General features: G+C 38.2%; 1 protein-coding gene across 1 annotated transcript in view; it reads left to right on the top strand.

Moving 5' to 3' along the window:
• The window catches only part of LOC108766787 (pair-rule protein odd-paired), a 37,362-nt gene extending 24,469 nt beyond the window's left edge, over positions 1–12,893 (top strand). Inside the window, exons 2-3 of the mRNA XM_018516291.1 lie at positions 9,321–9,490; positions 12,372–12,893. Of these exons, the coding sequence (XP_018371793.1) occupies positions 9,321–9,490; positions 12,372–12,704 (503 nt within the window). The 3' untranslated portion in view covers positions 12,705–12,893. The remainder of the gene's footprint in view (positions 1–9,320; positions 9,491–12,371) is intronic.
• The last annotated feature ends 227 nt before the right edge of the window (positions 12,894–13,120 follow it).

Below are 13,120 nucleotides of genomic sequence, written 5' to 3'. Positions count from 1 at the left end.
CCGAAACACTTCATCGATTTACACCCGCAAAAATCGATCCTTAAAGAGCGAGGTGTGCTCGAAAGAGGAAAAAGCGGTATATTAAATACGCGATACAAAGGGATATGGGAAAGAATGGTCCAAAGGCACGAATAGCCTGAAATACTATCGGAAGAAAAAGAGAAGGTGAAGATAGAAGGGGCGGTACCTAAAAATAGCAGTATATATATATATAGTGCTACTCGAAACACAATTCGTGCCGATTCTCGAAACCCAAAAATGCTAATCCCAACGTTTTCTTTTGACCAAACATCCTTTTTCTCTTTCCATCTTTTACCTTTCCCTCGAGACTCCCTCGCTTTCCTGTTTCGTCGGCTGTCGTGAAAATATTACAAACGTAGACGATCTCTCAGCGATTCGAGACTGCCGCGGAAAGCGCCTTTAGGGTTCATCGACGGATTCGACGTGGAAAAGCTCCCAGATCGACAATGGATCTCTAACAAGCCCTCTGTCACGCATCCATACGTACATTCCTTCCTTTTCCTTCTACGTGCATCCATACGTACATTCCTTCCTTTTCCTTCCTGCCTTTTGCGGTGCCGTTTAGCACCGGTGCACAAAGCTACAACAATGCGCCGCTGAGTTCTGTCCCATGCGTAAGCCCACCGGGGCCTATTTTGGTTTTCCTTTAAAAATCTCGAACCGTGTTGAAGCACGCGGCGGGGCCGGCGTCTGTTTGCACGTTTCTCCGAAGAGTGCCACTGCGCAAAAGTTGACGAGACTTTCAGTAGCCCTCGAAGTAAGGGATAAGGGCGCGCGTGTACTTTTCGCCTCAATGAGGATCTTTGATCCCTCTTAAGGGTCCTCGAATGATGGCGTTTGTAACTTGCGTTTAGAGAAACACGCAAGTCAGAATCTTGTCGATATGCTACTTTCAGTTAAGTGAAAGTAAAGCACAGAAAATTATGTAACGTACAGTTATTATGTGATAATTAAAGTGGGTCAGTTATAAACGTAAAAATTCTAATTTTTTGCAATATCAACTTTTCGAAAAGATATCTTGGAAGAATTAAACACTTCGTAATGAAATCAAGCAGAGCTTTGAATATATCTCATATTTTGTATTGGATCAACATAAACTAAGTTTCTGTTCCATTGCCTCGTCGAGGAAATATATGCATACTGCAATCTTAATTTCATAATCTAAACCGAAACACAAGCAAAAGTTTTATGCGCGGTCAAATGATTTTCAGGACACGCGTAAAACGCAGAGACATTGTTATTACATAACGAAGACATACAATTACGAGTTAGATAGGTGCAAAAGATACTCCATACTGTAATAACTATATATGTACACAAATTAACTTGAAAAACGCCACTTTCTGCGAATAAACGCGATGTACTTTGCATGCGAAAAATCTCTTCACATATCCAGGGTCGGATTGTCCCAAAAATATCTCACGATTCCCTTTTCTCATTTTCAAATAGGTGCACGATAAAATGCCAATTATAATTCGTCGATTTAACGAATAGTGCCACAAATAGTCACATTATAATTTTTAAAAATTATTTGAAAAGGAAGAAATTTCTGATATAAATGGCAGGATAATTAGCTGCATGAAACGGTCATCGGATTATCCGATATAATCTGGCAATCACCCACCGGTCGCGTCGCCCCGAAGCTCAGCTCACAAAAATACCGCAAAGAATTCTGTGAGAACTGTACCGATTGTCCTCGTACCGGTTTCCTTGGAAATGATAGGTCGGCCGGATACCGACCCTGGTAACTCTAGACGGACAACCGGGCATGCCGAGTCCGTGGCGCCCCTATCTTTTATGCCGGCAGTTTCTGAAAATCTCTGAGCTTGATCTCTCTACCCCGGATTACAACAGATGAGAGTGAAAAAGACAGAAAGGCAGAAAGAAGGAGAGAAGGAGAGAAGTGGTCAGATCGTGGAGGTCGCACGACGAGCGAGACGGTGAGGGAAGCTGGGAGAGAGATTGGTTGTCAGCGACAGCAGCAACCGCAGCAGCAGCAACACGTGTGCGCGCGCTGGACCTGGCGGCGTTTACATAAACACGTATAAACGTCGTGTAAACCTCGGCGCGACACTAGTCCCCCGCATTCTAGAGGTTGTGCGTGTGCGGACGGTTCAACGCGCGTCCGTGAGAGGGTCCAGCGACGGTAGCATCCCCGGGCTCAGATAACCGGCGAGGATATATACGACTCTAAACTGCACCTACGTGCGGGGACGTTCTTGGGCTACCGAATTTTCAAGGAGTCGCGACAGAATGTCAAGATAGCGACGGCAAGGATGCACGAGGAACCGGATCAAGGATGAGAAGTGTCCGGTTGACTGGCGATTCTCGGGAAGAACCGACAAATGTCATGCTGGAGGAACCGGACAGCTTCTGGTTGTTGGACGTTTAGTCACTAAATATCTTTCCTGCCACTAACTAAGAGATAAATGTTTTTATTACACTGAGAAAAATGTCCAGACTTTATCCGTTTAAAATGTAACAAGCGGATATTTTCCGATAGATTTTGATCGTATTTATAGGACTATTCGATAAAATTTTCTTAATATTTTATCGGATAGTCTTAGATACGATCAAAATCTATCGGAAATATCCGTTTGTTACATTTTGAACGGATAAAGTCTGGAAATTTTTCTTAGTGTAGCAACTATACAAATACATTATACGGACAGAAAGTGGAAAATGCAAATTTCTAACATTATACTCGCAAGAATCTAATACGTAAACAAATGTGGAACGGTGTGATAAATTCGGAGGCAGCTTAGATGAGAACGAGATTCTGCTTAGCATCGTCAGAATGTTATTTGGGTCAACTATTATCTTATCCTAACGCGATCTGGAGGTAGTGAGCCTAACATGCTTTCCAATAGACGTCGGAAGGTGGATATATCATGGAAGCCCTCGTGGGGCACGAGTGAAAAAGATAGCATTGGAGCAAGCGCGCGAACGAGAGAAAAAGAGAGACGACAGAGAAGAGAGGGAATGAGCAGACACTCGAATTACTTCAGCAAAGAAACATCTGCCGATGGCGCTCTCCCTTTCAAAGCCAACATGGCGGAATGATCGGCGCATCAACCGGTAGTTACGTTTACCCACGGATCTGCGGTTCTTTTTTTCCTTATACTCTTCTCCCTTAGGCTGATTCCCTCCCCTCGTTCTTTGCTCTTCCTCGCGCGCGCGACCATCTTTGGCAAAAAGTCCAGTTGCGTTTTCGCAGGAAAACCCCAAACGTCTGTCTGTCTATTTTGCTCCCTGTTCCGCCCTTCTTGCATTCGCAGCCGGGCCGCTCGTGCGGAAAGAGGAAACGCTTTTTCCTCGCTAATACAGATTCGGGCTCTTGTCCCGTTGTGATCATAGTATCGCAAACAAATCTGTGGATACCAAACATAGCAGGTGCTACGCAAACGTGCCGCCATCGAAACTCCCGGACTTCCAGGAGTGACACCAAGAAGACTAGAACTAAGGAGGTTTAACTGGTGTGGTGGGGGTGAGTCAAAAAACGTCCGCGGCTATTCACACGATGTGCAGTGGCATTGCACATTGTGTGAAAGTTTGCGCATGCGCGCATCAATTTCTGCAATATAATAATTGAGATTTAACATAACTGTTATGTATACATACAAATGTCAGACAACATTATTAAATCACATTTTTGTACATTTCTCCAGGTTACATTTCATCAATACGTACCTCACAAAATTTGAATACTGTTCTTCGATTTTCTTTATTTCCAGGATTGAAGTCACAATTTCGAACACAGAACACTCGCTCGGTCATCGTAAGTCACATCGGATTAAATTTTTACACGTTTTATCTTTAGTCCAAAATTCAATCAAACAGAAACAAGGTTTGTTTTGAAAAGAAAATTTGGTTAAGGTACGTTGACATGCGCAGTCACGAATTGAAAACGATCATATAGAGCGACAGAAAGGTCTAATGAAGCGCAAGAGTGGGGGAAGTTATCCGCCGCCATTTTTTGCCTCATCCGCTCTAATGCTATTGGCACCCTCCTTGGTTCTAGTCTTCTTGAGTGACACAAAACGGCAGAAGCGATCAGAGATTGAATCGATGTTTAGTTCTGCAATCTCGGAAGTGCAAATGGAACAATATTTTTGAACCTCTTCCAATCTGAATAAACGTAGCATCGGACGATGATTAACGTGCACAACGACTGATTTCATTTTCCGAAAAGCCACCGATGAAATCACCCTCCCGTGGTGTATTTCGAGATTTTAATTTCTCTTGAATGTATATCCGTCCATCGCTCATTAAATCACTCGCACTTCAATTCGTTTTCTCGTTTTCAATTCCTTCCTAACGTGGAAAAAATCACCAATCTCCGAGTCCCTCTCTCCCGAATTGCTCGACGAAGAATGAACAGTAAATTGCGTGCCGCAAAAAAAGCCGATTCTACCCGTTGCAGATTATTTGTGCAACATGAAGTGCCTTAAGTTCACGTGTAGATCGAATATCTAGAGATCCTAAACCGCGGTAAGATCAAGTCACAGCGATTCCACCGTGACTTTTGTATCTCCTTAGTCGATCGCGATGACTGAAATCGATATACATTTAACAGAAGATCCCTCCAGGATTTCCTAATGCCGAACGTATAACAAGAAAATTATCCACTTGAGGGGCCTCTAAAAATGGAAACGGGAATGCGTAGAAGAGGAGGGAGGTTGAAAGGTTGCTGCAAAGGTGGAGAGGGTAGTTTTCTCGATCCGGTAAGGTTCGCAACAATGTCCGATGGTCCCAAGACTGGTGTCCTCCACGAATACAATGGCCGCGAAAAATCATCCATTATCCGTGCGAGATCCACATATAGAAGGGAGATGACGAGAGAAAGATGGAAAGAAGATGGTGAGGTTGCAAGTTTGGGTCCATGGACAATGGCGTACGCCCATATATCACTCGACTGATTTTTCCGAAAAATGAAATCAATGAGTTTTTCTCGAAGGTGCAACGAAGAAAAGGTGGGATTCCAGTCACCTTTTCGAACTGATGGAACACTTCCGATCGCAATTTCGACCATTTTGGAAGGCGAAAATTTCTTATTCTCGCTTTTAATTCTTAGCGGAAGTTCGACCAATTGGATACTTTACAAAACTTTATGAGATTTAAGATGTTTAGAAACTTAAAAGTATCATTTAGAAACCAGTAATATTTTAAGAATAATAATTTCATTATTAAAAATATAAATAATATTATATTATTTTCTATTTAATATTTTCCATAAAAACATAGAGAAGGAGACGGGTAAAAAACCATTAAAAAGAATAATTAATTAAAAAATAATAATATAGTATAATAAAATAGCATCTTTAATTATACAAAATTAAAATTTGCGCAGTCCCTATAAGACTTATTTTGCATAGTCGCTTAAAATTATACATGACGTATACGTGAATTTATTTTACTCTTAAAATTTATCTATTAAAATCAATATTTTTATGATTCAGTAAATAAGAAATAAGTGCATCTTCTGTTTAGATGCTCTGTCCCCCAATAGATAAAGTACGGACTCACGATCTAAATCTAGCCATCGAACCCGCACATTCCTCCATGACGCCGGTGTATTACACATACACGTACAAGCTCGCGCGTGTATCGTTCTTCGATTTCAGCCATAACCAAAACGATTATAATAACTATTTTATCCGGCGCGGATCTGGGCCATTGTGCCTCTCCATTCTGAAAGTCATAACACGATGCCTGTACTGCCCTTCAGGAACTGCCTCGACTGTGTTCCCCTTTTGGCTGTGCTATACTACGGTGTAACCTGGTGCACCATGAATTTCAAACACACATACATACACATATATAGAGAGGTATGTGCCCAAGGATGCGAACACGACGACCGACACAGTCAGATCCTTCTGTAACAACACGTGTCGTGCATATGTATGCATACCTCAAACACGCGAATGTATTGTGATTGTATATGCGGATGCGAGTACTACATGCGTGTGCGTGACGACACATGACACGCACACGCAGACGATTATCTTCTAAATGTACGTACATAAGTACAGTGAACGAAATATATGCACAGAACTTGCATTATCGTATATATATATATAGACTGTCTTGAATTTATTCAACAAGATTTTCAGATCTGTATCTAGTTAAATTTTTAGATATACTTTAGTGAAACCTTCGTATAATCTTAATGATAAATTCTTTATAAATCTGTTGCTAGTTTCTATGTAGAGTGTCAAGAAATTGAATTGAGCACTTTGATAAAAATTATTTAAATATCCAATTTAAATCATAAGCAAAACTTATTAAATTTAAATAAGATATTCATCGTCAGATTTTCATCCATCTAATCGCACATTGAAAAGAGAATATATATTTCATACACACACATACACAAAAAGTCCTTCAATCTTAATTATAATACGGAAATTATATCGATTTCTGGATATTTTAGCAAAAAAAAAGTGGCAACGCTAAGATAATGTAAGGATCTGTTATTGACGCTAAAGATTGCATTTTTGAGACACCCTATATTGAACCACTAGCGATCATGGTCTCGCGCTGACACCGGCGCACGCATATACACGTATGAATTCGCGCGTTTGTGTGCGTATCGCGGCGGTGGCACACATCGACCACTGGCAATATTTCACGGCATATTGTTGCCATCTGCACACGCAACCCTGCGCGCACGACAGAATGCACGACGTAGGAGAGACGCGCGCTTTTATTTATCTGCTATTTATTTGCCAACGCGCGCGCTACCGAAGCGCGGTACCCCGACTCACGACCCTGCCGGGGACAGATTTGAAAAGTTATTAATCGTTCTGTTTTGGATAGGAGTGCCACGACACTCTGGCCCCCTCCCCGTCGCCAAACGAGCTCCTTTTATGCGAGCTGCTAACCAGACGACGATGGCGCATAGTGGCCGTGCGAGCGAACGTGCCCCTTTCGATCGGCTCGAGAGGGTGCCTCGAGAAGGTGTGAATCGATAGATGGAGACAAGCCACAAAAAGTTGAAATCAAGTCAACTCGTTCGCAGAACGGAGGGAGACAGATTGAGACGTGAATACGTTTGCACACATAGTGTCGCCACTGAGAGAAATGATTTTGTTATAGAACAAATCAAGGGAAAACAAATGTGATATTTGTTTAAAAAACGATCGATTAGTTACTATTGCAAATTAATTATTTCTCATTCGTCAATGTAACAAATAATCAATAGTATTGCTTGCAAATAAGAGGCTCATATACATATATTGAAGTCGTAGACGGTCGCAGGGTCTCAAATCGTAAGAAATTGACCGATTCTAATCAAGTGTTCTCCCTATATTTGACTGTAATTGATCAGTTTCCTACGATTTAAGACTTCGCGATCATCCTACGATTTCTATGTAAACGAGCCTAAAATTTATTCAAAAGATAGGTTAGATTCTATATAATTTGTTTCTCTTTCTCTGTTATTAGTAATTGGTTGGTATAGCAGATTACCAGCAATTACAACAAATCAAATTTGTTGCCACATATTTACCGGTCACTTGCTAAAGGTACTGATGGCTTGTTAAATTAACGAAATCATTTCTCTCAATGCGTTTGCTCGCGCAAATCATAAAGGAGTCGAACAAAGTTCAAATTGTTTGACAAAATATTGCGAATCTTACAATTAGTTCATGTGAACCTATCTTCCCGAATAAGTCGATTCATAAATATTCACATTGTTGCGAAAAAAACGAAATATCTTGTATACCGTAAAATGTAATATTCAAATGGTGAATACACCTTTGCGATCGAGATAACGAAAATGTCGTAAAATCCGACAATTGAAATCTTTCCGGTGGCGAATAAAGAAACAAAGTTGCAGCGTCGCGAGATAAGAGATGACGCGGGGTACGTGGGACCGTTATCTCCACAACTTCATAAATATTTAAAACGCCTGCTTGCGTATGATGCCACAGATGCCTGGGCCTAAACAAGTTAAATATAATCTGTAGTATCGTGGTGATGTGTCCCTTCAACGATAATAAGTCTTATCATATGATTCACACGTAAGATGGATAACGATATCTTCCGAAAATTTAATGAGCTTCTAAAAACAAAAGACCGTTTACCCAACGATCAGTTGCAGTTTCACGCTTCGTAAACAAATCGTCTTCAAAGTAAAGTAAGCGAGGTTTGTACCGTCGCTTTGAAAAGGAGAGTCTATTCATTAAGTAAATCGTTTGTCCTATTCATTTTGTTGAATTCGTCATTGGATGAAATGAAATAAAAGTAACAAAATATTTTAATATTAAATAACTCTTTAAAAAACGGCTTCTCCGAACAAATCATATTTGAACGATGAAGGAGTATAAAAGCCAACGCAGGGTGATAATGCAATAATATATTACTTTACTTTACATATATAACGATAAACGTTTCAACTATGTATCTGGTCATCCAATCATTCAAATTTTAATATTATTTTATATTATTATTTTAACATTTCTCAAATATTTTGAGCATTTTTTATTTGATTTTTTACATTAGAATTTTGTAAAAAAAGGAGAAGAGAAATACGCGAACTCGACCCCGTTCGCGAAATCGTTCCCCTCAGCGTTCATTTCGGTTTTTTATGCGTTTCGGTAACACATATTCCCGATTTTAGCCGCGATTCGTCCCCGCAACTCGTCCAAGGGTGAGAACGCGGGTGAGAGCCGCCATTTTTCCCATAAAAAATCCGCCAAGTTCGCGCTTCCTGTTCGCGCGTCTCCGCTCTCTCCTCGAGAGCGCAGCGCCAGGAGGAAGCTCCGGAAAAGGGAGTAGAATACGGGGGTGTGGACCGACACGGTAAAATATATTCCAGTCAACTTCCGTTGGAAATAAATAAGAGTCACGCCACGCGATCTCGCTGCGCCCCGACAACGGCGGCCATTCGTGTGCAGGGGACCTTATCTTTCGATATCTCTCTCTTCCCCTCTCACTATCCCCCTAAGCTAAGAGAAGCCATCGAGAGGAGTTCCGCCGCCACTCATCAAGATATACAGGGATCAAGATGAGACTCTCTGTAACGCGTTTGCGTAATCGCTCTTTAATTACTAACACCTACGTAATTGTGAATTCCGTCTTCCTAATGCGTTCGTAACACGATGATTATTCGTGATTAACTTCAATTATTCTTGATATTATTTCTGTGCCATTTGCGAGAAATCTTGGAAATTTTAAGCCAATTGTTTCGTTCTTCCTTTTTCTGCGTTTTATGTTACGCAATAATCCTTTTGCGAAGTATTACATGTTTAATTGGAATATTATTGATTCTATGTTGTTACAATTTCTTTTTTCAGGCGAGAAACCTTTTAGATGTGAGTTCAATGGCTGTGAGAGGAGGTTCGCGAATAGTAGCGATCGAAAGAAGCACAGCCATGTTCATACTTCGGACAAGCCTTACAATTGTCGAATGGCGGGATGTGACAAGTCCTATACCCATCCTAGTTCGCTACGCAAACACATGAAGGTACGTCTTCTGGTCGAGTTAATGAAACTAGCGTGGCAAACAGATGAGAATGCACTACTAGGAATTCAATCCTACCGTTTACACATTCGGGTTGCTTACGTTTCGTAAGTCGCACATTCAATATTTCGACTTTGGACACATATTACGAAATAACGTTAAGACGAAAAATGTTAACACAAAAATATGTATAATAAAAGTTAACGTTGCTAATGAGAGTTTACAACTATATTCAATTATTTTGATAGATAGCAAGGTTCGAAAATATCATGATATTTATATAAATATCAAAATATTCGATATATATTCAAATGAATATTTATAACATTTTTCTATCTTACAAAATAAACTTAGTATTATATGTCGAAGTTTTTTGAAAAACTATTAAAATTTTTTATAAATAATATATTATAGAAAAATAAATATTGTACAAGAATAAAGAACAAACCGATAAGATAATACTTGCTATAAGAAGATAAAAAAATTAAATAATCATCCAATTATTAACATGGATAAGAAGATAGCTTTTGACATTTTTTTCTGTAGCAATTGTTTCAGTTTGGAAAAATATAATATAATATAATTTCATTTTATATATGCAATATACACTACTGTTCCTAAATTCGAAAACGCTTGAGAAAAAAAAATCGCACGAAAAGTTAAATATTTTAATGAAAACAAATTACAGAGAAGTTTTCAAAAATATATTTTAAAGAGCAGAAATGAAGTTGTAAATTTGATTTCTTTTTTTAGTTTTATTTGTACAATATTTTGTTTCTAAATTATATTTAAAATAACATTTAAAATTGAAAATTAATATTAAAAAAAAATTTTTACTTTGCCACATCGTGGTTTACAAACATTATCAGGCAAAAATTACAGAAGAAATACTTTAACACGTTAAACATCACGCCACGCAACTAAAGTAAACAAAAGAGAAGCAAAGTGGTGCTGGGACGATTATCAGTCACGCAAAGGACACAGAAATACAATTTTGTTTTCTAAAGCAGATGTATCAAATATTTTAAAAAGTTTTTGGAACTAGCGTGGCGTAAATAGAAAGTCCGGTGAAGGTCCATAGAGACCGGCGCCGGCGTGGCGTTTAACGTCTTTTGATGTGGCGTTTAGTCTTTTAAAGCTTTAAAATGATTTTTTTTAATTGATATAACGATATTTCACAATAATATCGAATATTTATTATGTTAAAATTCACTTTTAACATAACAAAATATTTTTTAACTTTGAAATGAAAAATGTAAAAAAAAAAAAACTTTTTTTTGTTAAGTTTTCGTGAGATGCGGAAAAATCACAAGTGTTCCCTTATGAACGATAATGTAAATCCGATAAAATTACGGAAATCTATAAATAATAATATATGAAACACAAGAATCCTCTAAACTCAGTTGAAAAAATCATGAAATCAACAATATGGAGTATTGTAATTATTCAGTTTAAATCGTTAATTTTATGAAATTAATATCGTAACTGGATGTATATATATCAATACACAAATGATATATACACATATATTTTATATATATATATATATTATATTTCCGATACGCATCGTTGATCCTTCGAACCTTGAAGGTAGATAAATTAATATTATAATTAATATAGAACATCTTTTATATCAGAAAATTTTTTTAATGAATTAATGCTAAATTAAATAATGAAAAGACAATATCGAAAATATGTGTTTTTTCGGTCGATAATCGCGATCAATTTCAATTATATTATATGTATATCAAAGCTTAGATTTCTGTGTCTTGTGTATATTTGTTTGGATGTTGACTGCATAAATAATGAAACAAAAGTATGTGCCGTTCCTAAGACTACAGTGATTTTTTTCGCACGAACGATCGCGGAATCTTAATAAGAAATTATCTCAGCACTCAGCTGAGATACGGAAAGACAGAAGGAGGTAGAATACCGTGCAAAACCCAACTTCCGAGATACACGCGTGATAGGTCAGCTTCACCGGGAATGTTTTTGTTACTCTACGGTTTTCGCAGACGTGATTCGCAGAAGGCAGTCGTAGAGATTTGCTCACTGAATTATGAAAGAAGGACCAGAGAGATGGAAACGGATCTTTGATCCCCGTTGCTTTCGTTCTGGACTCTTCTTGTGCTACTATCTCCACTGATCCTTGTGATCTCCGTCTCGATCCCAACGATCGACTTCGAATTCTTCAATGTTATAAATCTCCAAAACGTACCATATAAATCAAAAATATGTTCTGTATATTATACGAAACACACAAAAGTTATCTTCTGAGAAAATTATAATAACTAAATTTTAACGATCGTATAGTAGCACTTAAAATTGAAAGATTTGATATATATGTTATTATTCACAATACCGGAGAAAAACCTATCGATTGATCCGAATTCAGATATACATCGAAAAAAAGAGTTTGGTAATAGATATCAAATATTGAATTTCAATCAAATATTTGATAATATAATATAATCAAAAATAATTTTATTCTCTCTCTCTCTCTCTCTCTCTCTCTCTCTCTCTTCTAAATATTTCGTATTATTACTAAATAGTTGGTTATATTATTATCTGACAATACTTCCTAAATATTTAGAAAAGTAAAATTATTTTTAGTTATATTAGTTATATTAAAAATTTTTAATTATATTAAATATAAAATATTTGATTGGAATTATTTCACTACATTTGGTAATTATTACCACTCTTTTTTCAGTGTGTATAAATCCCACAATACACTAATTATACCTCAAAGCAACTTCATACAAATCATAATAAATCATATAATACTTAAAATATATAAACATCTTTTTTACAATGGTAATGACAAAACTCGTCATTACAGTCGTTGTCTAATGCGATATCCTTTTCGACATTCTCTTTTCAGGTACATGGAATGTCATTACCGGAGGGTAAAGTAGGAGGAGGATACGAGAGCGAGGGAGAAGAGAGCAGCAGCAGCGGGGGTAGCCTGTCGGTGACTGGTAACACGGAATCGCCCCAACCACCTCCGATTGTTCCAACAAGAACAACAACCAATCTTCCTCCTACGAATCGAACCCACGATCCGTCGACCCGCGGAGCGACGGAGGTGGCGGAGTGGTACGTTTGTCAGCCACCGACAGTTGGGCCTCAACCAGGGCCCCTACCTGGGCCGCCGCCGCATCATCTTGGTCATCATTTCAATCCGTTGATACACCATCAAGCAGCCGCTTATTAGGAAATATCGAAAGGTCGAAGTGTGACCAAGAGAGTCTTTCTAAAATCTCCGTTCCTATCCGTTCACCTCAATCCAATGATGTGAAATAAGATTCCTTGCTGAGGGCAAGTTTCGTCAAAGAGAATACAAATGACAATCATCTGTTGATTTATCGAAGATAAATCCTTTGAGGAAATAATCGAGAATATGCCTACGACGAAATTCTGTACTCACCATATAAATGATGTACTGATCGGGCTTCATTGGCATATTATACATATGTATAAAAAAGTTCATGGACATTTAGAGTTGGATAATAAAAATAATTCGCTCTAAAAATGTAGGTGTGGATTTAACACCATATAGTATTTATAATAATTCTCATCATGTTGATAAACACCAATATGATGTGGATTTAACACCATAATTTAAATGAT

This window comes from Trachymyrmex cornetzi, unplaced genomic scaffold (genome assembly GCF_001594075.2).
Source record: "Trachymyrmex cornetzi isolate Tcor2-1 unplaced genomic scaffold, Tcor1.1 scaffold1194, whole genome shotgun sequence".
Taxonomy (NCBI): domain Eukaryota; kingdom Metazoa; phylum Arthropoda; class Insecta; order Hymenoptera; family Formicidae; genus Trachymyrmex; species Trachymyrmex cornetzi.
Note: the sequence above shows the minus strand (reverse complement) of the source record. Positions and strands in the feature narration are given on the sequence as shown.